A 26,873-nucleotide genomic window follows, 5' to 3' on the forward strand; every position below is an offset into this window, starting at 1 on the left:
CCCACTGCATTTGAAGGCAACCTTTGTGTGAACACAGCAGCAATTACATGGCGGTTTTAGCTCCATTTAACTGCATTTCTCACTTGTCCCTGCTCATAGGGCCGATTTACTAATTTGCACAGAGGTGCAGAAGCTGTATTTTTAGTGTAAACCAACCTAAGAGGACTCAGGGACTCAAATATTGATATATAATATAATATATTTATATAATATATAATACAGAGATCAGCCTGAGGTGCTCAAAACATATGCAAATTAGAGGGAGACCATGATCAACTAACACATGGATACACTGGGGTACATAAAAGAGGTGCGTCTGGCTTCTATAATAACTGCGTACGTGTGCAAAGTGGCAATGCCAGTAGTAAGGCTGCAGAGAATTACAATGAATCAGCACTTCCTTCCTTCAAAGTGCCGCTCTGAAGAACCCCCCTAGGACCAACAGCACTCTCTGTACAGGGGGTTATAATGTGGAACTCACTGCCCACACACATCAAACAGGAACATTGCTGGGGGCATTTCAAAACCATTCTTACGCAGTTCCTGAAGACCAATGCTCCCATGTATGACTGTTGTTGTTTTATGATGTTTGATTAACCAATTTTATGAGTTTATGACATTGTTATGTTTATTGTATTTCTTTTACTGTATTTTACTGTACTTTGCTTTTAACAGGTGCTTTTAATAACATCTAGGGATGGCCATTGCAAATTAGCCCTCGGCTATAAATGTTATGATACAGGACATCAGATGTTTTAGTAAACATTATATGTACCTGTATCTGTCCCTACACAAATAAATAAAAGTGAAATGAAATGAAGAGATGTTGTGCATGGGATCCCACACAAGGGGTCTATCAGAAACCAGTCGGGTGAGTGGGGCCCAGATAGTTGAACAGCTCTTAAGTGAGTTGGTACTCAGGAACCTGAGTCTCTCCATCCGTATAACTGACACCATGTCCGTCAACCACAGCTGAAGAGAAGGTGGAGAGGGGGACTCCCATTCCTTCACAATGAGTCTCTTGGCGACAGTCATCCCCTGTGTCAGAAGCCATTTCTAAACATGAAGTCTGGACCATGTCCGGCTAGCCAGAGCAGGATATTTTCCGGTTTTACCTTTCTAGACATGAGGAGTCCAAGTTTAGAAACAGCTGGAAATGGTCCGTATTCTCTCTGCCGATGGCGAGTAGAGTGGGCGGGGGGAGGGGGTGCGGTAGGGTGTATCACAAAAAGAAATGTGATGTGGAGACAGCTTTAGCGAATCTGTAACCAAACTCGATTAAAAAACATGCAGTTTTAACGGAAGATGCAGTCCGACGCATTCAGGCGATAACGTGGGGTGGCAATATGCCAGAAAAAGTGAGTGCTTGCCTTTGTTACATCGCCCAAAAGCCGCCAGTCAAAATAGTGGTCGCGCCGTCGCACTAACATTACACTGTGGATGATTTTACAAGTGGCATTCAAGTCATATCTGACTATAGTTACGGTACTACGGTTAGGGTTGTCAAAAATATCGATACGTCGGTACTTGCTCGATACTAAACATTTTAAACTGATACAATACTCCTTTGCATACTCGCTTACAGCATCGAGTTTATCGATACCAGATACAACACCGTTTTCTCTGCCTCCCCCACACAAACACAGGGACACACACAAGCTGCAGCACAGCCCCTCCCTCCTCCCTGCTCTGAGTGCTCTCACCCGGCTTGCCTTGTTGTTGTCTGCAGCATGGTTGTGTCGCTAGCAAAACAGTACATTTCCCGGAAGAAAGCGGCTTGTCGCACTAGATCACGTCCACGACCAGTTAAGGAATCTCCAGAGGTAAGCTCCCGTTTCAACGTCATTGAAGCATTCAACATTGATCATAAACGTTAACATTAACGGAATGTTACCCCACCGGCATTATTATTTGCCCTGAGCCACATTAGCGCTAACGCTAAGCTATTCCTAACGTTACATAGAGCTAGCAGCTAACGTTAGGCATGCCAGAGTAATCGACTGATAATTTGACAAGATTATTATTACACAATTATTTGCGTCTGATAGCATATTGTGTGACATTTCCCTTATAGTCCCAGATTGAAGCTGCGGAAAGTCGTCCTGCAACAACTACACCCGAACACTCACAGCCGACACTATCAACAGATGAGTTAGATTAAATGAACTTGTTTGGACTACTACCAACAGTGTTTGAACAGCTACGAAAAGATGCAAGAAGCAAATAAAATAAACAGGGATGTAGTTAGCAGAGCATTTATGCATGAAGCAGGTCCCAGTTGACATTGTGGCAAAACCTGGGTTGGGTTCCAACACATTCAGCAACTGAATCGTCAGGTATGTGACTTTTTTGGTGCAGCAGAGCCACAGGGGCACAGCCACATAACTTTACCCTGCAATTTATAACAGTCCTGGGACATGCATGGTGTTGAGCTGCACTCAGAGCATACAGGGGCCAGCTTGAGGGAGGCTTTGGGGGAAATTGTACATGAAACATGGAAGATGGACCCCCCACACATACACACAACTTAAGACAATTAAAAATTGCTATATATTGTTGTCTTTTACAGCAAGGTTTATTTTGCACAAATTCATAAAATATTTTTCTTGTTTTAATAATAAAAAAGAGATTAATCTTAATGTGTTGTAATTTTTTCGCATCGAATTTTTGGTATCGAAAATGGTATAGAGTATTGATATTTTCCTGGGTATCGATATCGAAGTTGAAATTCTAGTATCGTGCCAACCCTAATAGCGGTCCAGATTGGTGTTATGCAGAATATCAAACCGGTTTGAACATGTTTACACTGGCCCAACTCTAACACACACACTCCCTGCCTCCTCCTCCGCTTGGTGTTTCTCCTCAGGATGCGTTTGATTGATCGATTCATTCCTCTTCATGTGGCTTTGAAGCTTGGCATTAAGAACAAAAAAGTACTTTGGCTTTAATCGTTTTTCTGTGACTCTGTGTTCATATGTTTCTCTCTCATAGCTCCACCTGGGCCCCAGTATCAAAACCTAAAGACATTTAACTCAGTATAGAGTATCGCAGGAATTGGTTAAATGCTTGAAATAAGGTCTGTGGTTCTTTTTCAATCTCTCATTCGGTATCTCACCTATGGGAAACGCCCCTCGGCGTGACCGATCATGGAAGCTCCAATAACACCACGGCTGCCAACCGGCAGACCAATCATCTTTCAGATGACCGGGACGGACCGTCCCCCTATATAAGGGGCCGTGAAAGCCCCTCCCGTCATTCTTTGTTTCTTCCCCGTGAAGATTATACCGGCTCTTCAGCGCTTCCATATCTGGATATTCATTCAACTGCTCACAGACTAGCCGTCAGGGTAGTCACTGAGCGTGAATTTCTGCATCGGATTAAACCGCACTGGATTTATTTTTCCCTACACCACGGAAAAACATAGGTCCGGTAGGTCTTTGCTGATGCTACCTGACTGTTTAGCTTAGCTGTCAAGCATGCTAACTGCTATAGCTGCTTCTCCGCTAGCCATCACAGGCTAGCTGGCCGGGTGTATTCACAAACCTTCAAGGTCCGAATCACCCTCTCTCCCGAGGCCTCGAATCTTCATCGCATCACTCAAAGGTTTACAGCGGTGTCAAATGTAGCGGTGGCCTTGAAATCCACTCCGCTCCCTTGCGACACCATGACACAGTGGAGAGAGGAGGCGGCCTCTGGGCTCCCGGGGGTCCCTATCTGGGCTACTGAAGCCCCAAACTATGATTACCACGTTGAGTCAGATGGGGAACCCGATGACTGAGACGAGGAGGAAGATATCGATCAGGACCTCAGCAATGGGTCCGACGATGATGATAAGGACGCCGTCCTCCCCCCATCTGCTCTGCTACAGTCTTCCTTCGCTCCACCCGATACCGTCCTGCACAAAGTGTGTAAGAGGGCAGCGACCAGGCTGAAGATTGCCTGGCCTAACTTGGCAGCGGACGAGAGCGAGGAGGATCTTTACAACAGTAAAGTGTTGCCTTCTCGCCGTGTCACTAGGAAACAACTCGTGCCCGCTGTCCCAGCATGCAATAAGGAGGTCAAATGCTACTGGGATAAACCCATCCGTCACCAAGTGCCCACAAAGGGTTACTCCAGCCTGGAGGTCACCAATGGCAAAGCGCTGGGGCTGTCAGAGCCTACGGCAGTGGAGAGGGGAGTGGTTCATCACCTTAACCCCTCCTGGGCTACCTTGGCTAAGGCAAGCCCAGTCCTCCTAAGCAAAGCAGATCGCTTTACAGCCTCCATGTACCAGAAGGTATACAAGTCAGCGGCCCAGTTAGTGAAAAACTTAAATGTTGTCACTTTGCTGTCAGCCTCTCAAGCTGAGCTTTTCCAGGACATGGGAACCATGCTGGATAAGGGCGTTGGGGATCCTACAACCTGGAGGAAGCTATATGTCATTCTCCACGTTTCCAGGGCAGCAGTCCAGGGCTGCGGCCCAGTCATGGGCCTAGCAGTGGCGGGGAAGAGCGCTCTGACTCAACCTCTCCAGCCTGCCAGAAGGTGACAAACAGGTCATAGTGGACTCCCCCTATGACCCGTCAAAGGCTAGGGGTTTGTTTAGTGAAGCTGTCATGGCGATGCAACAAGCTAGTGACCTGAGAAAGAAGCAGAAGGAAGTGCTAGATTTGTGCCTTGCCCGCAAAACGGTTTTCCACCCGCAGCCATCAACCCGAGGGGGTTCTGCAGTGATGGCGGGGAGGTGGCGCGGGGCCTATTCCAATGGACTGTGCAGAGGCCCGACATTCAAAACAGCCCTTTTCACAGTTCCACAAAAGCACAAGTTCCCCCAGTGCTTCACAGTTCCATGGGAAAGGTGTCACTAAGCACTTCACATGGTTCTTTGCAAACAAAAATAAACACACCACTGACGCAGGCAAGCTCTCTCATAAAGCCAAGTGCACAGTGGAACAAAACAAAAGATATGCAGTGTTGTGTAGTATTGTAATGTAACCTAGTAAATGTATAAGTATGTACTGCATATGATGTATATGATGTATGTATGAACAGGGCACTCCTGAAAAAAGAGCATTGCTCTCAGTGAGGCTCCCCTGTATAAATAAAGGTTAATAAACAAAAGGAACTAGAAGTGCAGAGCAGTCTGTCGCCAGCAGATTGCGCACTCGCTCCATCTCTGAGTTTCAGACCACCCAGCCCTCTAGCTGTCAAAGCGGATGAGTGGCACGCATGCACACTTCATCCCTGGGTCTTGGCCACTGTTACAAAGGGTTACAGACTCCAGTTTGTGATGAAACCACCCTCCTTAAATGGAATTCAAATCTGAGCGATTACGGGGGAAGCAGCCCAGGCTCTAGAGAGAAAAATATTGTCTCTTCTAGACAAAGGGGCACTGCGAGTTGTGCCAGAGGGGGAAAGGAATCAGGGTACTCTATTTCCTTATCCCAAAGAAAGGAGGCTCACTACATCCTATACTGGACCTACGTGTCCTCATTTCACACCTCCGAAAATACAAGTTCAGAATGCTCGCACACAACGTTCTGTTCCGCTCAGTTCAACGAGGCGACTGGCTTACATCAGTCGACCTACAAGATGCTTATATTTGCATAAGCATCTATCCAAGTCACAGGAAATATTGGAGGTTCGCCTTCCTATGAATTTCAGACTTTGCCATTTGGACTGTCACTAGCCTGGGTAAACCCATCCCCCACGTGACCTGCTCTCAGACCTGTTCTCAGTCACTATGATAGTGACTGGGAACTGAGAGAGCAGGTCACGTGGGGGCTGGGTTTACCTAGGCTAGACTGTCACTAGCTCCCAGAGTGTTCAGCAAGTGTGTAGAAGCAGCTCTGAACCCGATGCAAGCCAGGAGTGTTGCCCTATCTACTGTAGACCGTTTCCTGCTGTGTGTGTCAAGCAGAGAGGAATCGGAGAGAGACACTCAGTCACTGATGAACAGGCTAAACAGCTTGGGGTTCAGTGTCAATCACGCAAAGAGCGTATTGTCTCTTGGGGGGGCTGTATTCGAGGGGAGGTCCGCAAACGGGACCTGGCCCCCGAAACTCTGTCTTGCTCACACAAATTATCTGGAGCTGATGGCTGTTTTCCTGGCACTGAAACATTTCCTCCTGCTCCTGGGAAAGTTTCACGTGTTGATCAGATCAGACAACATGACAGCAGTGGTTTACATAAACAGACGAGGGTAGGGAGTACACACTCTGTGAAGTTGCACAATTTGGCCCAGAGCCTGATATTGTGGAGCAGCGAGCATCTATTGTCGCTAAGCGCTTCAAACTTCAACTTCAAACAACTTTATTAATCCTGCACGCGGCAATTGGTTTAGAAGCAGCTTGTAAAAACAAAACACAGAAACATCATACAACAAACAATTAAGTACACCATGGAGCTAAAATGTGAAGTTACACCATAAAAGGAACAATGCACAGTAAAAAAAAAAAGTAAAAGTACATAAAGGACATTCCCACCCATACAATCTATGAAGCATTTAAAAGTCTGATTGCAGCGGGAATAAATTACTTCTAATTGCGGTTAGTTTTGCAAGCAGGCAACATATAACGACGACCCGATGGCAACAGAAATTTCACCTGCAAGAACATGTTCAGAAGAAGCTAAAATACTCACTGCTTTCTGGAGGATTATTTGGTTGCAGAAATAGTTGAGGTGTCTTTGTTTCACGCCAATGATCTTCGAACAGACTTTAACAATGCTGTTCAGAGTGTTTCTGTCCTTAAAAGTAAGGCTGTGGAACCAAAAAATGAAAGAAAAACTCAAGAGGCTCTCAATAAAATATTGCTAAAAACGGCCCAGAATGAAAATGGCCTGACAGAAAAGGAATTTAGTTTGCGAATGTGGTGAATTCTCTGTTGTCCCTGTTTTACAATGGACTCAGCATTCACATCAAACTTAAGATGGTCAACAATAAACGTACCCAAGTATTTGTATGATGTGACAATTTCCACCTTTTCATTATGTATGATGCACTCCTTAGCTGCATCTCTGTTATGTCTAAAATCAAGAATAATTTCCTTGGTTTTAGACACATTTATGTCTAAGAAGTTGTCGTCACACCAGGAAATAAAGTCAGAGAGAGCATTCCCATGGTCTGATTCTGACCCATGGAGAAGGGACAGCAGTGCTGTGTCATCAAAAATTTTATCAAATAGCTGCCCTCCTGGATACTCCTACAACAGTTCGTATATACAATGAAAAGTAGTAGTAGTAGTAGTAGTGGTGGCTGAAAGAACACAGCCTTGCAGCGAATCAGTAGACATGAATACAAAATACAAAAAGCGGCCATTGATTTCATCGGGTATAGCCGTAAAGTGTGACAGTACAGCGTAACGTCATTCACGAGGGAGCCTGTTTTTACCAGTGGGTGCAACGTGCAGGAGAGAGAGTGGAGACATTTATCCGCGCTCTTTATGAGCTTTCGGAGCACTGCGATTTCAGAGCCCAGCGTGAAGAGCACATTAGGGACCGTATCGTGGTGGGAATCCAGAATAAAGAACTGTTTCGTAAGCTGCAACTCATCTCAAACCTCACACTGGAGATGACAGTACAAGAGGCCCGTCAACTGGAGGACGTGAAAGCCCAGGTTAGCCAGCAAGGTGAGGGAGCATATGCCATACAGGAGGTAGCGTAGGGGCACAAAAAACACACACAATGGCGCAACCAATACACAAACAAAGACAGGGACTTTAAAGACAAAGGCCACAGTAAAACGTGTGGTAGATGTGGCAAAACAACCCACAGGAGGGAGGATAAATGCCCGCTGCCAAGTCTACATGTCACAAGTGTAAGAAAACAGGACATTGAGAGATAATGTGCAAAAGTAAAATAATGAGTGAAGTCACAGAACGTGAAGAGGATACAGCCTACTTTCTGGGCTCAGTGGACAGTAAACTCCCAGGCAGTGAACAATGGACTGTGCATTTGGATATATCGGTAATACACTAGTCAGGTTCAAAATAGACCCAGGGGCAGGTGTGTAATGAGTGAGAGGGCCTTTGAAACATTAAAACCAAAGAGAGCTGCACCAAGCTAAGATGGTACTGAGGGGCCCGGACAGCGCACGATTGGACTCTGTTGGCCAATTCACAACAGTACAAGGGAAAAGACTATTCATTTAAAGTCTATGTGGTCAAGGGAGGAACAGTGAGTAATTTACTCAGCCGAGCAGTAGTTGAGGAAATGAGCCTAGTAAAAAGAGTCCATGCAATTGTGTGGGCTAAATGTTATGTTGAAAGTCCAGCTCGCAGGCTAGCACCTTGAATTCTTCACTAGAGAATTGCGGCCTGTTATTGCTGATTACCTGCTCTGCTATTCCATATCTGGCAAATGTAGCCTTTAGCTTTATGGCTACTTCAGCGCTAGTTGTTGTGGGCATCTGCAGTGTCTCTATATAGCGTGAATAGTAATCTGAGATTATTTTTTTTTAAGTAATCTGAGATGACCATGTAGCTCTGCTTATTATGCTCGCATAAGTCCATCCCGATTCGCTTCCAAGGTCTGTCTGGAGGGAGTCTGGAGATTAGCGGTTCTTTAGGTTGGCTCCTTCTCTGTTCCTGGCATGACTGACATGTCAAGACTTTGTTTGATTTGGGATGATATCCCGGGCCACCATACTGAGGTATTTGCTTCTTGGGATTTGCCTACCGTCTTGGATGCACTCCAGCCCGCCTTTTGAGCCCTTGGAGAGTGTGGAATTAAAATTCCTCTCTCGCAAGACTATCCTACTGTTTGCTCTAACATCAGCTAAGCAAATAAGTGGGTTACACGCAGTGTCTGTGCATGAATCTTGCTTGCACTTCTCTTTAGACTTTGGGAATGTTGCTACTGCGCCCTAACCTGGCCTTCCCAAGGTTAGGGACTCTACTTACAGCTGCGCCACGCTGGAATTACATTACTTCCACCACCAACCATTCCATGGGGAGGGGGAGAAACGGTTTAACTTACTCTGTCCAGTCAGAGCATTACGCATCTATGAGGACAGGTCCAAAGGGTATAGGATAAGCAACCAGCTTTTCGTATCCTGGGCCCCCTCGCACAAAGGGGGCGCTCTGACATGCCAGCGTCTCTCACACTGGGTGGTGGAGGCTATCATCCTTGCTTATGAGAGTTGTGGACGGAAGCCTCCTAATTAGTCCATGGGCCAAAGCCCAAAATTTCACTTATCGGTATCACTCAAGGTGGCAAAATCTAGTCACTTTTTTTGAAAAGGTACATGTCCATAGATGATATTTTGGTATGATAACCTTTGCTAAGTGGTAGCTTTGTCACAGTTATCAGCACATGAAGTTAACCACCCCCTACAATAAATTGGTATCTAGGCGCTGGTGCATATCCTACTTTAGGCTCATTTTCAGGACCTTTACTCATGTTTTATGAAGGCATGTTTGGCCTAATTTTAAAGGGGAGACTCATAGGTTCATTTAAGCACAGTTGTGAATCTGTCTAATAAACATAGAGGTCACATGGGCTCTTCAAAGTGTCAACAACATTCGTTTTTCCACCATTTCCGCCTAAACTATAGTCTTTATTTGAGCATTGTGACATGTAGGAACATCACTGACACAAATAACAAAACCTGAAATACTCACAGGACTGTAACAATTTAGGAAATGTATAATCTTCCCATATTATCCCACCATGAAGGCTGATTGTGGGCCTTAAAGCAGAAGATGGGCCCGGGCCAGAATTTTCACTACCGTAATTGGTACCACCCAAGTTGGTAAATTCTAGTTTTGTATTTTGAAAAGGTCTGTACCTTTTAGATGATATTTCAACTTGATAAACCTTCCCAAGTGGTATCTTAGTCACAGTTAACCCTCAATGACACCAAACATTGATCCAAAGAAAAAGACAATCTTGTCACTTTATTTGAACAGAACACCACTATCACAAATATAATATTAAACAGTTTTTCAGTTTTTCTTCTTCTTTTTTTCATTTTTTTATCCCCCATTAGTGCTAATTTTTTATTTATTTATCCTGATTGGTGCTCCACCCTCTGCCGATCTGGGGAGAGCTGAAACTGGCTCCATGCTTCCTCCGAGACATGGGCAGTGTAGCCAGCTGCTTCTTTTCACCTGACAGGGGAAGCTTCACCGGTAGGACATAGCACGTGGGATGATCACGCTATTCCAATTAGTTCCCCTCCCTCCGAACAGGTGCCCCTAACGACCAGAGGAGGAACCACTTCAGTGACCAGGATATTGCATGTTTTGGTGAGGGGTTCCTATATGAAGGAAACCCCCAGGGGGCATGGGGAGAACATGCATTTCTGGGGAACTCAAAGACGCTTTACAATACATAGAAACAGTAATACAGTAAACAAACTAAATAACAAGAACAAATATAGATTGCAGAGATGGAATGGTGGTTAGAGATAGAAGTCAGATATTGTAGGCTGTTTTGAAGAGGTGGGATTTGAGTTGGGTTTTGAAGGAGGTGAGTGAGTCGGAGTTTCTGATGTTGAGGGGCAGAGAGTTCCAGAGGGTTGGGGCAGCGATGGCAAAGGCTCTGTCCCCCGTGGTGCTGTGCTTGGTTTTGGTGATGGGGGTGAGGAGGTTGGCATCAGCAGAGCAGAGACGGCGGGTGGGGGAGTGGCGCTGGAGGAGATCTGTTAGGTAAGAGGGGGCCAGATTATTGAGGGCTTTGTAGGTGATGAGGAGGATTTTGAAGTGGATGCGGTGCTGAATGGGGAGCCAGTGGAGATGTTGGAGGATGGGTGTGATGTGTTCTCTGGAGCGGGAGTGGGTGAGTAATCGGGTAGCTGAGTTTTGGACATATTGCAGTTTACGGAGAACAGTGGAAGGGAGGCCATAGAGGATGCTGTTGCAGTAATCTAGTCTGGAGGTGATGAAGGCATGGATGAGTATTTCGGCGGCTGAGGGGGAGAGAGTGGGGCGGAGTCGTGCAATGTTTCAGAGGTGAAAGAAGGATGTTTTGGTGATGTTGTTGATGTGTGACTTGAGGGAGAGGGTGGGATCCAAGATGACTCCGAGATTTCTGACCAGAGGGGACTGTATGCCCATCAATGCAGAGTGAGAAGTTCTGGGAGGAGGGGAGGAGGGATTTTGGGCCGAAGATCATGATTTCTGATTTATTGCAGTTGAGTTTGAGGAAGTTGTTGGTCATCCAGGTTTTTATTTCAGTGAGACAGTCAGTGAGGGTGGCGAGAATGGTGCAGAACAGCAGGTAGCTAAGATTGTTGGCATCACAGGATGACGGTGCCTACGTCCTGCAGACAAATGATTCCATATTGGAAAGATTATGGTAGACCAGACAATTGAGGAGACCATAAACAAGGACAATCAGACTGCTGGAGGAACCAAGGGTTTCAGCCTGAAAGCTGGTGCAGTCACTTCAGACAGAAGTCAGTATCTGAGGCAGCTCAGGAACATGAGAGGCAACAAGTCCACAGTTTCAGTCATCTACAGAAGCCCAGAATAGAGAAGGATAGGGCAGATGGGAATGCCTTTGTAGAGAAAAGCTGGGTAAACCCTCTAGGTCCAGATCAGGCTAATATCATCAGTCTTTCCACAGGAATTGCTGTGTCACCAAGTCAAGTCAGTCAAGTCAAGTTTATTTGTATAGCCCTAATTCACAAGCATGTCTGTATGCAAGTATGTCTAGCTAATTCTAGCTGACACAACAGTAGCAATTACAGTAGTAATAATAACACATTGAACAATTATATGATAGAGAAAGAGTAACCAGCAACCAAGTTCCATGACAAAGTGGGCGAAAAAAGAATCTGAAGACATTCTCAGGCATCACAAAAAGAGATAGAGGAAACCAAACACAAAACAAGGAGCTGGTCTTGAAAGCAGATAGAAATATTTTTGGGCATATGATCATTGCTTCGCAAAGTAAAGATCTATTCTGCACATTGAAGATGTTCTGGCTCATGGTCCACTGCCTTGGTCACTTTCAATCCAGATGTCACATTGCGGAAAACCAACAAAGCCGCTGCACTCGCTAGCGAGTTAGAGAAATCAACATTAGCAGTTGAAGATATTGGAGACCACTCATGCTGAAAGATGATGGCAAGACTTTTGGAGAGATTGCTAGTTCTGTGTTGAACCTAGCGTTGCATGAAGGAGAAAGAGTAACAGTTACCGTACTCTTTCTCTCTCTTTCAGTTACTCAGTAACTGAATAGATGATGTGTTTGATTTGTACTGGAAAACATCAATCAAGAATGCAGAGAGATGCAGTTGTGGTTCAGCAAGTAGTAGCACTCAATGGAAGAACATTGCTCCAGGACACAATGTCATGCAGTGGAGAAAGCTTTTAAGTAATCCAGACAGCAAAACTGCCTTGATAACATTCATCGTGGACCAGTGAAACCTGCCACCAAACTGGGTAAAGCTTCAGGACAAGCAGCTATTTGCAACCTGTGGAGAGACATGCTATTGTCTCAACAAAAAAGATTGTAATGTTGTTGAAGAGCTAAAGTCTTCCCATGAGGAGGCGGATACCCGTATGCTCCCCCTGGATGTAGAAGTTGCCGTGACCCTGGATGACTATGATGATAATGATGATGGTGAATAAAACAGAATATGAATACTGTTTAATATTATATTTGTGATAGTGGTGATGATAAAGATCATTGGTTAAATAAATGATTGAAAGTTAGAATTCTTGATTTTCTTCTATCACATGTTCTGTTCAAATAAAGTGACAGATTGTCTCTTTCTTTGGATCAACGTTTGGTGTCATTGAGGGTTAACTGTGACTAAGATACCACTTGGGAAGGTTTATCAAGTTGAAATATCATCTAAAAGGTACAGACCTTTTCAAAATAGAAAACTAGAATTTGCCAACTTGGGTGGTACCAATTAGTGAAAATTCTGGCCCGGGCCCATCTTCTGCTTTAAGGCCCACAATCAGCCTTCATGGTGGGATAATATGGGACGATTATACATTTCCTGAATTGTTACAGTCCTGTGAGTATTTCAGGTTTTATTATTTGTGTCAGTGATGTTCCTACATGTCATAATGCTCAAATAAAGACTATAGTTTAGGCGGAAATGGTGGAAAAACGAATGTTGTTGACACTTTGAAGAGCCCATGTGACCTCTATGTTTATTAGACAGATTCACAACTGTGCTTAAATGAACCTATGAGTCTCCCCTTTAAAATTAGGCCAAACATGCCTTCATAAAACATGAGTAAAGGTCCTGAAAATGAGCCTAAAGTAGGATATGCACCAGCGCCTAGATACCAATTTATTGTAGGGGGTGGTTAACTTCATGTGCTGATAACTGTGACAAAGCTACCACTTAGCAAAGGTTATCATACCAAAATATCATCTATGGACATGTACCTTTTCAAAAAATTTGACTAGATTTTGCCACCTTGAGTGATACCAATATCTGGTCTGGCCCATGGACTAAATGGCCTGCGGGCCTATTCCAACAAAAAATAGAGTCTGCACACTGTAGCTCCCGTTTGCTTACGGTAATTTATTATAGAGAGGCAAAGTGGAATGTCACTTCCTGCTTCAGCACTGTACCAGAGATTGTCATCCGCCATTTATTTTCCCATAGACATTTCATAAAATGCTTATAAAATAGTTGTACTTCGTCGAACCAAACGGTTCAGCTAATGCTATAATCGGGAGAGACCATAGAACATTTCACTCGGACAAAACTTAAAAAAAACATTGAAAAAATATTTTCTTTAAACCTGCATTTTCTTTTAAGTTTTGGGCCGAGTGAAATGTTATGCGATCTCCTGTTTCGAAATATATCTGTACCGTTTGGTTTGAACCAGTAAAACTATTTTGATACGCATTTTACAAAATGTGTATGGGAAAATAAATGGCGGATGAAAATCTCTGGTACACTGCTGAAACAGGAAGTAGGCGGTCACTTTGCCTCTCTATACCCATGACATTTTGAGCTCTCGCTCTTCTTCAGACATAAAACATACATAGACAGACGCCATCTTAAATAACCCTTCCCCTCGGTCACCTGATGCAGGCCCATTCCACCAGAGGTATGGCCACCTCATGGGCCCTTTTTCAAGGTGTCGCCGTGAGCGACGTGTGCAGCTGCTAGCTGGGCATCCCCACATACTTTAATGACTTACTTTTTACTGTCTGAACGTCACAGAACCTTCACTGGCTCATTCTGCCCTTAGTCTCGGGTCATGCTGTGTGCTGAAGTCCACAGGCAGGGATTGGGGATTCTGACCCGTGCACGGGTTATGGTCATGTGGGAGTGGGCCATATCTCCCATAGGTGAGATACCGAATGAGAGAATAAAAAAGAACGAAAGGTTACTTGACGTAACTCCGGTTCTTGGATATCTCGAGTGAGGTATCTCACATCACTGCCCTTCTTGTAAGGTATGGTACATAGAAGAAATCACCTGAAAATGACGGGAGGGGCTCTCACGGCTCCTTATATAGGGGGACGGTACGTTCCGGTCATCTGAAAGATGATTGGTCTGCCGGCACACGTGGTGTTATTGGAGCTTCCATGATCGGTCAAGCCGAGGGGTGTTTAACCCATAGGTGAGATACCTCACTTGAGATATTAAAGAACCGGGTTACGTCGAGTAACCTTACATTAACAAATGTTTATTAAATGCAAACTTTATGTTCTGCAAGATAATCTTCACAAATTAGGACTACTTTTATTATTTTTGAAGCATAATGTGATTTTTTTTATCACAAGTCTAGTTGAGTTGGCCTACAAAAATGTCATCTCTGTGGTACTATATTCTGCTTTAAAACAAGTTTAGTCCTCACTGCTCATAAGTCACGCCCTCTTCCGGGTTCCACATGGGGCACCCGGAAGAGTTTGAATTGACCATTTGGAAACTAGGGATGGGCAACGAATTTTCGAATAATTGCTTTTATTATCAAGATCGACTTTTATTATTGAAAGTCGAAAATCGTTTTTTTATTATTATTTATTAGGGGTGGGGGGGGGGGAATCGATACACCATAGTATCGCGATATTTTGCCTGACGATATTGTATTGATATTTGGACGCCAAGTATCGATATAGAAAAAGAAAAGGAAATTGCAGGCCATGCCATGCCAGGCCATGCCCAAAGCACCTGATGGTGCAGTTCGCGCCTGCAGTGGCGTATTGAGTCCAGAGAAGCTTAATAATGTATAGCCTACGTGTGGGGCAAAAACAAAAAACACTGCATGTTTTACTTCCGGTGAGGTCAAGGAAAAGCTAGGAAAAGGAGTTAGGAGTGACAATATCGAAATATCGCAATATTCAATATATCGCAATACTAGCATATCGCAATACTATCGTACCGTGACTCAAGTATCGTTTTAGTATCGTATCATGGGCATCTGGTGATCCCCACCCCTATTATTTATATATATTTTTTATTTTTACCCACACCTGTCTCTTTAAGAATGACACCGTTTGTCCATGTGACGGAGCTGCGCAGTGCGCATTGGAGCAGAACGGCTCTAGACTCAGCTGACAGCAGTGCAGCACCCAGTAGCTCTAGAAATGCTAGAAATGTAGTAGAAATGGACTTAAACTGTCTATATTTCAGCAACACACTGCCACAAGGGAATTTTTTTCAAGGCTTGTTACTGCATGAAGAAAAGCTGATATTCTGCCTACTGTTCCCTGAGCCATCTCGACGCTACGCTAATGCTAACGCCTAACGTAGGTCTGGCTGCCTATTGACAATAAGAATGCCAAAGTCACCCCCTCTCCCTGTCCATGGGATTTCATCCGCCATTCACCTTGCGTAAAATGCTTATAAAAATGGTTTTACTTCGTCAAACCAAGCAATTCAACTATACTTAGAATCAGGGAAGACCAATGTAAAATTTGACTCGCTTTTGTGTGTGTGTCGGGGGGTGTGGCGAATTTCGACGAAAAGTCGACTTTGGCCCAGAAAATTTCTACTAGTGTATCTTGCTAGAAATACCCATCCCTAGTGTTTCAGAGTCTTTGGTTTTGAAAGGAGACTTGTTGCATTAAAATATCTAAAACTCCCTAAAGTAGTTAAGAGGTTTTCACTAGACGACAACAGTGAATGCTTGTTCTTTAAAGGGACATTTTACTCAAACAACAAATGTTCTACTCTGATCTGGTCCAGTGTGGAGTTATGTAGAGCTGCTTGACTGTAAGCTGCTTCTCTCTCTGTCTCTCTCGGCTCTCTGCCTCTATCTTCTGCTCATCTCTTCATCACTGCTCTCTCTTTCTCTTTGCTCTCTGTCTGCTGTCTCTCCATCTCTCTGTTTCTCTGTCACCTCTTTCTCTCTGGTCTCTCGCTCTGTCTCTCTCCATCTCTCTCTTTCTCTCTGTGTCTCTCTCTTTGCTTTCTCCATCGCTCTGTTTCCTCTCTCTCTGCTCCCTCTCCATTTCTCTCTGCTCCCTCTCCATTTCTCTCTCTCTGTTTCTCTCTCCACCTCTCTTTCTCTGTCACCTTTCTGCGGGTCTCTGACATCCATCCGTCCGTATCCCTCCTCTCCTCTCTGTTCTGTCCATCCAGGCTGGATTGATGTGACGTGGGACTCTGGCGGCTCTAACTCTTACCGTATGGGCGCTGAAGGGAAGTTTGACCTCAGGCTTGCTCCAGGGTTCGACCCTGAGTCAGCGCCGTCACCCAAACCTGTCTCATCCACTGTTTCAGGCCCCGCCCCCTGCACGGTGGGACCCCCTCTGACCCCGGCGGCTGCCGCCTCTTCGTCCTCCCAGCAGCAGTCGTGGAGCGGCCTGGTGAAAAATAACTGTCCTGACAAGGTGGGCGGAGCCTCCAGCAGGAAGGGCAGCAGCAGCTCTGTCTGCTCTGTCGCCTCCTCCTCCGACATCAGCCTGAGCTCGGGGACCGGGGGCATTGCCAGGGGGGGGCCAGGGGGCCAGGGGGCTACCCTGGGGGGCGGGGCCAGGCAGGAACCTGTGGTCGTCCTGTCCTCGGCGGCAGACGGCGCACTCGACGCCGCCAGGAACGAGGACTCTTTGGCGGCAGCCGGGGTCAATGCTGCAACTGACCCCGCGTCGGCCATTTCCATGGGGCTGGTGAGCGTGAGCTCGCCTGACGTCTCCTCGGTGAGCGAGTCCTCTGGTAAAGATGCCACGCCTTCCCAGAGGCCTCTCTGCGCAGCCGCCAGCGCCCGCCTCTCTGTCAGCTCCCTGCTGGCAGCTGGAGCACCCATGAGCTCCAGCGCCTCCGTCCCCAACCTGTCGTCCCGCGAGGCGTCCCTCATGGAGAGCTTCGTCCGCCGCGCGCCCAACATGTCCCGCACCAACGCCACCAACAACATGAATCTCAGCCGCTCAAGTTCCGACAACAACACCAACACGCTGGGGAGGAACGTGCTCAGCACTGCCAGTGAGTACAATACTGAGCCATGGAAAGGAACAATCAACTCCTAGGTGTGTGTTAAACAATTTGAATGCATGGCCTGGAGGCAAAATGCATTAAAATTGTTTAACACACACCTAGTTGAGTGACTAGTTGAGTTGATTATCCCGCTTATACCATGGTCATTTGCCAACAATATAAAATAAAAGCATTCACAAATTTTTGGTGGAAGTTTAGCAATCAAAATCTTTTTTCACAAGCCATAACTCTGTTCACCTAGCAACACCTGGGACACAGACTAATACCTGGAACAATCATTACCATCCCGTCAGCTTCTCATGCAATGGAAACGTTATTCACTCTTCCAGTACACATAGGACAAGGATATGAATCGGTATGGCGCAAGGAATCTAGTCCGTTCAGCTCATAGAATAACCCTTTAATTGTACCCTGAATTCTTTAATTGGCATAATTTACTGTACTTGTACCGCCCGATACTGACACGGCCGCGTGCCCGATACCACTTTACAGCATGTGACGTGACGTTAACCTGAAAGCAGCAACAGAGAAGCTTGGCTGTTCACTATAGCAGTGTGTTCTGCATGGAGAAAGCAGCTGCCTGCCTGGAGCCCTTTTGTGAGGAGAAATAACAAGCTATCACTCACTCACAGGTCAGTCATCAGCTGCAGGTCAGTTGCACCGTAGCTCGCTCGCTCGCTCTGGCTTGCCCATTCACTCTCTGCACTAACGTTAGCTTACAGTTAGCCATTAGTCTGCAAAAAGCTACCAAAACTTTCTCTTCAATTTACAGGATAGCATTAGCTGCTCTTCTAGCAGACAAGATAGTGTCGTGGAACAAGCAAAGGCTTACCAGATAGTTGCAATAGGCTAGATGTCCCATGTAATTCATACTGCCTTTACATTAATGTAACGTCCCATTTTTCCCATCGTCTAAAAATAGATTTCCCCACTACTCCTGGTGGTGCCTTTGAAGACCAGACTCCAGACTCAGTAAAGTTTGAGGTGCTTTCAAGGTCCATTCAGTAAAAATAAAATGTTCAAATATAATCTTCTAAAATATAAATAAACTAAAGAAAATGACTAAAACCCATAATGTTGAAAAGTTCTCTTTTAATTAAACATATGCTTAAAAGCATAAGAGTTGTCGACCCCTTATTAAGTACTGTATCGGCATTCGGTATCGGCAAGTACCAAAATGTAAGTGTAAGTACTCGTATTTGGTCTGCAAAAAAGTGGTATCGGTGCATCCCTAGTTCCATGCATTCCATACATTCCAAAGCAGCAGAGAGCAGATGAAAATGTCGGCGTGAAAGACAAGCAATGTCAGGTCGTCCACCTAATAAACCTCGGGCACACTGAGTGACAAGCAAATTTGAAAATGGCACTTTCATATCAAAAAGGTTGACCACCCCTGACCCAAACCATGGTATAAACTGCATTAACACTGACCCATACTGCATTAACACTGACATTTGTGTGTGTTTGTAGCCTCTCCTCTGATGGGTGCTCAGAGCTTCCCTAACCTGACCACGCCTGGCACCACCTCCACCGTCACCATGTCGACCTCCATAGTAACCAGCAGCAACAACGTTGCCACAGCAACCAGCGGCCTGTCTGTGGGCCAGTTGCTGAGCAACACGCTGACAACGAGCCTGACATCCACAAGCAGTGAGAGCGACACGGGACAGGAGGCTGAGTTCAGTCTGTATGGTGAGACCAGCACACCACTTACTTGTGGGATCCCTCAAGGGTCCATTTCAGGCCCAATCCTCTTTTTATTATTTTGGGAAGCATAATATACCTTTTCATTGTTTTGCTGATGAATAAATAAATATATATATATATACTGTATATATATAGATATATATATATATAGATATTTATTTATATATACATACACATATGATCTCTTTTACAAGGGAGACCTGGCCAAGACAGCCGCATAAAAACAGGAACATAGAGCAAGAAATACAATACACTGCCAAAATAATTAAAGAATAAATAAATAAACCTACCTACAGACATAGACAAGTGGCAAAAGTGCCAGTATCAAATAGAAGTACAAAATACAAAGAAGACGACCCAGGAGTCCATGAAATAAATTTAAAATAGCCTACCTAAGGACATAGACAAGATCCAAATGATCCATTCACCATTGTACTTATACATCTATATATCTATCTATCTATCTATAAAAGGGAGCTTGGGCTCTGTTTGTTTGTTTGTTTCTCTGTCTGTGCGCAGCGGGTGAGTCTACCGTAGGCGTGCGAGATGCCTAGTCCTTTAAAAATAGCCAAAGAGGTCAGATCCCTCATCTTCAAGTCATGTTGATGGCAATTCCAAGTGAGGGGAGCACAGCAAATCCAGAGCACTTGGAACAGTCAACAGCAACACATCTTGGGATCTCAGACTATAACTACAGTTGGGTCTCTGAGAGATCAAAGTGCAAATATAAGAAGGGAGTTTACCCAGAATGGCTTTATAAATAAACATGTACCAGTGACCGAGCCTACGAAAGGTCAGAGATGGCCGACCAGCCTGCCATAAAGAGTACAATGATGAGTGATAGCTTTACAGTTGGTAACAAATCTCAGTGCTCTGTGATAAGCAGTATCTAGCAAGTGGAAGCAGCGAGCAAAAGCAACAGGTCTCCATAATCAAGAGCCGGTAAAAAGGTAGCAAAGACCAGTCTTCTCCTGGCCTCGAGAAAAGCAAGAATATGAAATAATAACTTAAGTCACAGCTTTTTAAGGAGATTTCCTATATTAGGTTTGTTTATTGTTTGTTTATTAAAACTAGGCATCTCACGTGCTACGCACTCGATTCCAACACAAAAAAACATCACATAAGATAGAATACACAAATAGAGTATACAAAAACATGTATCACAGAAAAGAAAAAAGAGAGAAGAAAACAAGAGATAAAAGCTAATTTAGAACCAGATAAAACAATGTAGCAAGATCCGCAAGCACACAAGCTAGCCTGCGGACTAAAATTTTATTGTATGTATGATTGTACATACAATGTCGATGTGTGGCTGCCACGCTTTCGAACCACCGGTACGAATGGTGTGAATGAATAATGATTCTGTGAAGCGTTTTGAGCACTTGGAAAGGCGCTATATAAATCCAATCATATAAATCCAATCATATATACAGTATGTAGAGTCTAAGTTTCCTTTTAAAACTGCTCTTTCCTTTCCGAATATTTTATTTTCAATTTTGTAGAACACAAACAAAACAAAACAGACAGGCTCAGACACAAGAAAAGAAACAAAAACATACGAACATAATGAACATGCACCATTACAGTGGTGCTACCAGCCACGTAAGGTGCTTATGTGCTTGCAGGCGATGTACTAGAGATCTCACGCAAGGGGTCTATAGGAAACCAGCCAGGTGAAGTCACCCGTCGCCCCTAACCTCATCGAGGTAGGCTAAAAACCGGTCCCATATAGTTAGACATTTTCTAAGTGAGTTGGTTCTCAGGAACCCGAGTCTCTCCATCCGTATAACCGAGATCATGTCCGTCAACCACAATTGGAAAGAGGCTGAAGAGGGGGACTTCCATTCCTTAAGAATTAGTTTTTTGACAACAGTTGTCCTCAGTGTCAGAGATTGTTGCACAGCTGTAGTGAAGTTCAGAGAGGACTCCGAGCAGCTGAAGATGGCGAGTTCTGCCTCCGGCTGAATGGTTATTTCGTAGGCCTTTAGAGTACCAGTCAAATATTTTGGCCGAGAATCCCGCCAGTGAAGGGCAGAACCAGAAGGCATGAGACAGAGTGCCCTCCGATACCTGGCATCTATCACACAGGGGTGAGACAGAGAGGAAGATCTTGTGCAACCTATGCTTACAATAGTGAAGACGATGAACTACTTTAAATTGGATCAGCTGATGTCTAATATTAACTGAGCAGAGTTGTTGTCCTACCCCATATAATGTCAGATAAATCAATGCCAAGTTCTCCCTGCCACACTTCTCTAATCCTTTCAGTAGAGGCCATGGTGCAGTTATCAAACGCATACAAATCTATAAATAAGATGCTTGGAGTGAGGAGGGCCCAGCAAAACATAGATAAACGCATGTTCATTAGGGAGCGCTTCAAAGGTATGAATCTTGGATCGAACATAATCTCTGATTTGCAGGAATCTGAACCAGTGTGTGCCGGGCAACTCAAACCTCCTCTTCAGTAGATCAAAGGATGCAAAATGACAATCTATGTATAGGTCTCTGATGGAAACCAGCCCCTTCTTACTCCAGGCATGGTAGTTTTTGTCTGACCATGGAGGCAAAAAAGAGTAATTGAAACAAATTGGTGTGTGGACAGAAACATCTGGTAGACTCAAAACACTCCTAATTTGGTTTAGAATCCTAACAGAGTTTCTCACAATAAAACTAAAATTTTGTAAAGTCCCAGGTAGGGATGCACCGATATGAAAATTTTGGCCGATGCCGATAACCGATATTAACATTGCTGTTATGGCCGATAACCGATATTTACCGATGTCGATATGATCTGTATAAAACCACATTTTTATGATCATCACATTTTGTACATACTGAAAAACACATGTTAACACTGAATTTGAAAAAGTTATGCATTTCTTTATTTGCAAAGCCTTTGGAAAAGCCCATAAATCATAGATTTACTGCATTATTTCATATCAATGTGAAGAATTTGGCTGATAATGATAACCGATATTAACATTGCAACATCTGACCGATACCGATATGACCGATATGTTAAAAAATGAACAACATCGGCCGATACCGATATGATTGCCGATATATCGTGCATCCCTAGTCCCAGGCTTCTCTAGCTTTGAAAATAACAGGGCTGGCAGAGAATAGTTGGCAATGGAGCTGGCCTCCATTTCCAGCCATAAGGGGGCCCCGAGAGTTAGGTTGCCAGGAGTCCCTTGCCACCAAAACATTAAAGCCCTAACATTGGCAGCCCAGTAGTAGTGCCTAAACATTGGTAAGGCCTTTGTTGCTTGTGTTTAACATTTTAAATGGACTGGTGCCATCTTATGTCGCTGATCTCCTGCACCATCATACTCCACCTAGAGCTCTCAGGTCGACTAACCAGATGCTCTGAGATGTTCTGAGATCTAGGCTCAAAAACAGGCAACCGAGCCTTTGTGGTGGCTGCTCCTAATCTCTGGACCAGTTTACCTGTTCATCTAAGAACTGCTGAGACCCCTGACATTTTTAAGTTGCTGCTGAAGACTCATCTCTTCTCACTAGCATTCAATTCAAGTTGAGCTTGACACCTCCGACCTCATTTTGTGTGTGTGTGTGTGTGTGTGTGTATATAGACTTCCTGGACAGTTGTAGGGCTAACACTCTCCTGGCTGAGCTAGACGACGAGGAGGACCTCCCTGAGCCAGACGACGATGACGACGAGAATGAAGACGACAACCAGGAGGACCAGGAGTACGAGGAGGTTCTGGTCTGTTACATTTTACACTTTCTGTTAAGCCCAATTTATGCTTTGTCTCTCCACACTTTTTTGACATCTTTAGCAACAGAAAAAAGTGTCTCTCCATACTTTTTGTGTCTTGTACCTGGAGAATGCTGTTATGTCACATTTTTTATTAGATATTAATAATTCTTACCAGTGTGTCGTGATTGGGAATCAAATGAATGCAAATAAATGTACCGTAAATTCCGGACTATAAGCCGTGGCTTTTTTCCCGTTTTTTGGCCTTTTTTGGCCCCTGCGGCTTATATAACGGTGCGGCTTATCTATGGATTAAAAAAAAAAAAAAAAAAAAAATCTCTCTTTTTTAGCACTCTTTCTAACTATAAATCCACTTCTGTTTTAATTTCCTCTCTTGCCCTCTTTTAACAACATAACATAACATAACATAACACAACACAGGTGGTGTTGTGTTATGTTGTTTTGTTGAAATGTTAATAAATGGGAGCTTCCTCAAACAGCCATCTCTTTCCCGACAATCCCCTCTGTGCATGAACCCTTACATATGGCAATTAACACATTGACTGCCAGACGTTTTTTTTTGCTGTAGGTAGCTTCTGCCAAGCCGTTTTTTGAGGATTATGGCTCATTTTATAAGAGCCGAGGATTCGTTTCAGCTTGGAGTTTGTGAACATACAATATCTCAAAAGTACTAATAGAATGTGTACTTTCTCTGTCTAAAAGAGTTAGTTTGTAGAGTTAGTAGTTATGTAAGCATTAGCAGTTGAATACAGCATGGTTTTAGCGTGAAAAAGAATATTCAGAGATAAACGGCTTTTTGTGAAATTGGATGGAACGGTCACTTTAACCATTCATTTTTGGCTCTCTCTCTCTCTCTCTCCCTCCCCCTCTCGCTCTCTCTCTCTCTCTCCCTCCCTCTCGCTCTCCCTCCCTCTCTCTCTCTCTCTCTCTCTCTCTCTCTCTCTCTCTCCCTCCCTCTCGAGTTGCTTCAACTCCGCCCTCCGTGGGCGGACAAGCTTGTCACCAGTCAGTGCTTTGCTGCTCTCCTGTGCCTGCATGTCTGGGCCGCTGTTTGAGGAAGTCGGGATGGACTCGCTCGTTTGGAGTTTTGGTTGAGAGAAGCTTTTGCGATTCTGGTCATATTTATGCTGCGTGTTTCAAAGTGTGTTCCTCCACCTGTAATCTATCACCCGATCATAGTAGATCGGCTGAATCTATTATGTAAATTTGCAATCCCGCATCGCCAGCAATCAGCGCGAAAAGGAGAATGGCTGGGCTGAGAATGGCTTGACAAGTTAAAAAAATGCTTTCCTTTCTCTAGCCAGGAGAGCACTGTTGCCACTTAGTGGGTCGGTGGAATGGGTTGTAAACGTTCGGTGGCTCCAATAATTATATAAGAGATGTAAAAGGCTTAGATGCACAACCCACCGTCAAAAAAAAAAAATCGATGCCAAAAACGTGTAAACACGTTGTTGGCAGGGAACAGCTGGATTCTGAAAACGTGTTCATACGTTGTTGGCAGTGAATGTGTTAAACATTAAAACACAATAAAAAAAAAAAAAAAAAAATACCATTAAAACACCCGCGGCTTATAGTCCGGTGCGGCTTATATATGTAAAAAACAGTCAACTTTGCAGGTGCGGCTTATACTCCGGTGCGGCTTATAGTGCGGAATTTACGGTACTTTGTGATCTTGAATTTTAGATTTATTTTCAATTCAATAGAAGTGCAATGTAGACAGGAGGTAACAATGTCTACAAAATATATCTTGAATAGAAAATAAATGCACAATTGTAAACCGTGCAGTCAGTACACGTTCCAGAACCGATACTTCCGGCGGTGGCGCTGTGGAGCAGTCGAAGCCCAAAATGACACAGCCGAAGAAGGCTGTGCCTGAGCTAAAAACTTTGGCACTTCCATGTGAATAATGTCTCGGTATTGGAAACTGTGTATATTGATAACGTGTATATCGCGTGGAGCCGACCTGCGCATCCGAGACTCTGAAGGAAGAATGAGTGATGAGTCTCGCTAGCTAGCTGGCTGCTAGCTGGCCGCTAGCTGCTCCGGTATCCTTAGCTTTTAGGTGATGGGTCAAACTCGATTTACTTCGGTGATATTTTAATTCCGTTTTACACAAGGTGCAAACTACTGTTGGCTTGTCCACTGTGCCATTTGGGATTTTTTTTTAAAGTAAAACGAGCCATTTAGAAGCGTATTGCTGTCTTTCTCTTCAATGCCTGCACAGGCAGGAGACAGGAAACCGCTGTGTGAGTGATGCCGCTCTGTTTGAAGTTGAATTTCGTTGCACCAGCACACGTTTTCTTTATCGGCTTTCTAAAATTTGTTTCTATTAATCTACATACATTGAATCCGACCAATTTAGTCGGATAATTCATGAGAGAATTGGGAGTATCTATTTTTTTCTGCCAGCATTCGTCGATTTTCCCCTTGGTGCACATAAAGACAACACATGCTTCCCTTCCGTCACTGTCTGCTTAATGGCAAGAGGGACTTTAGCTGTAGGCTACTCGTGAGTTGTGACAAAACCAGACATCGATTTCTGAGCTGAAGAAGGGGTGGCAGCGCAGCAGGTATGGCGGCTGAGGGAAGAGAGATGCCGGTCTTGGAGTCCTGTTTGAAGAGCACCTTGCATTTTCCGCATTGGACGTATCGCTACTCCCTCGCTGTCTATGTCCACCACAGCATAAAGAGTCCCCCCGCCCCCGACGCTCCAGGGTGTATCCTTTGTCTAACTTTTTCTTTATCGTCTTAGCATCCATTTTGTCAGGTGGTCTTCTTCACTCACACTAACTTTCACTTTCTTTCTTATCAGTGAAGTCATGTCACTTCATTAACTCCCCGCCTCCGCCGCAAGCAATTAAGCATCCTGCCATAGCTGCAGTGCAGCATAACAGCTCAGCAAATGAGAGAAAACATAATAAGAAGATAATTAATTCTTATTTGACTCAAACATGAGCACCACTGTGCAGTCTCTGTGTGTAAATAGCGTATTATAGTCCTAAATATAGCCTATAGCCAATATATATTTTTCCCAGCCCGAGCTAGGCCCGACCCCGCCAATTAAGATAAAATCTCAGCCCGTGCCAACCCAAACCTGTCTAACTGAGCGGGACCTGACGGTACCCGTCGGGTTTGGGCTAACATTGAGAACTCTACTTTCATAGATCAGATTGCACCTGGACCGGACACTAAAGTATGATAGCTGCTCTTCTACATCGAGTCGATGTTGGTTGATGTAATCGATCAACGCTTGGACTGTAATTCCTATTTGATTTAATGCTGATTTAATATTTAATATTCGTGTATATTGTACATAATTTGGCTGCACTTGCAATGTTGTGATTGTTGTGATTGTCTTTTGGATATTTCTCCTCTTTCTTTATATCCAACTATTGATATGACCGCTACGCTGCACACTTACACTAAGACAAATTCCCATATTGTGGCAATAAAAGTGTTTCTGATTCTGATACAGATACGAGGGCCTATAGTTATGTTTTATATTTGCATTTAGGAGTCGGGCAAGATCTTTTTACAGTGATTTGAACTCGGAGGAAGGAGAAAATATTTCAGCTGGCTCCTGTTACCGTGGAGATGGCAGAAACAAATCTGTTAGATTTGACACTTTAAACTTACTAGTGATTAACCCAACTGGAGTCCCATAATGCACTTCTTCCCACTCCTCTCCGCCCCTCTCTGTTTTGCAGGAGGAGGAGGAGTATGAGACGAAGGGCGGGCGCAGGAGGACGTGGGACGATGACTTTGTCCTGAAGAGACAGTTCTCTGCTCTGGTCCCCGCGTTTGATCCCCGTCCAGGCAGGACCAATGTCCAACAGACCACTGACCTGGACATCCCCACGCCTGGTACACACACACACACACACACACACACACACACACACATACACACACATACCCACACACCTCCTCTCCTCACCTCCTTGTCTCCTCTCCTCTCTCCTTCAGGGACTCCTCGCTCAGAGGTGGCAGAGGAGGTGGAGTGTGCTCCGTCGCCTCACCTGGCTCTCATCCTGAAGGTGAGACTGATGCTCACAGCAGTGATCTGCCTCCAGTAGGCTTGTCACA

At 44.5% G+C, this 26,873-nt stretch overlaps 1 protein-coding gene across 2 annotated transcripts in view; it reads left to right on the forward strand.

The window, feature by feature from the left end:
- hectd1 (HECT domain containing 1) overlaps window positions 1-26,873 on the forward strand; it is a 167,895-nt gene that overhangs the window by 95,179 nt on the left and 45,843 nt on the right. Inside the window, exons 26-30 of one of the 2 annotated variants that reach the window (XM_083632869.1) lie at window positions 16,490-17,329; window positions 18,812-19,033; window positions 22,642-22,775; window positions 26,495-26,651; window positions 26,754-26,824. In XM_083632869.1, the coding sequence (XP_083488995.1) occupies window positions 16,490-17,329; window positions 18,812-19,033; window positions 22,642-22,775; window positions 26,495-26,651; window positions 26,754-26,824 (1,424 nt within the window). The remainder of the gene's footprint in view (window positions 1-16,489; window positions 17,330-18,811; window positions 19,034-22,641; window positions 22,776-26,494; window positions 26,652-26,753; window positions 26,825-26,873) is intronic. The other variant, XM_083632870.1, reaches the window with a different exon arrangement.

This window comes from Poromitra crassiceps (genome assembly GCF_964638095.1).
Source record: "Poromitra crassiceps genome assembly, chromosome: 3".
Classification (NCBI taxonomy): domain Eukaryota; kingdom Metazoa; phylum Chordata; class Actinopteri; order Beryciformes; family Melamphaidae; genus Poromitra; species Poromitra crassiceps.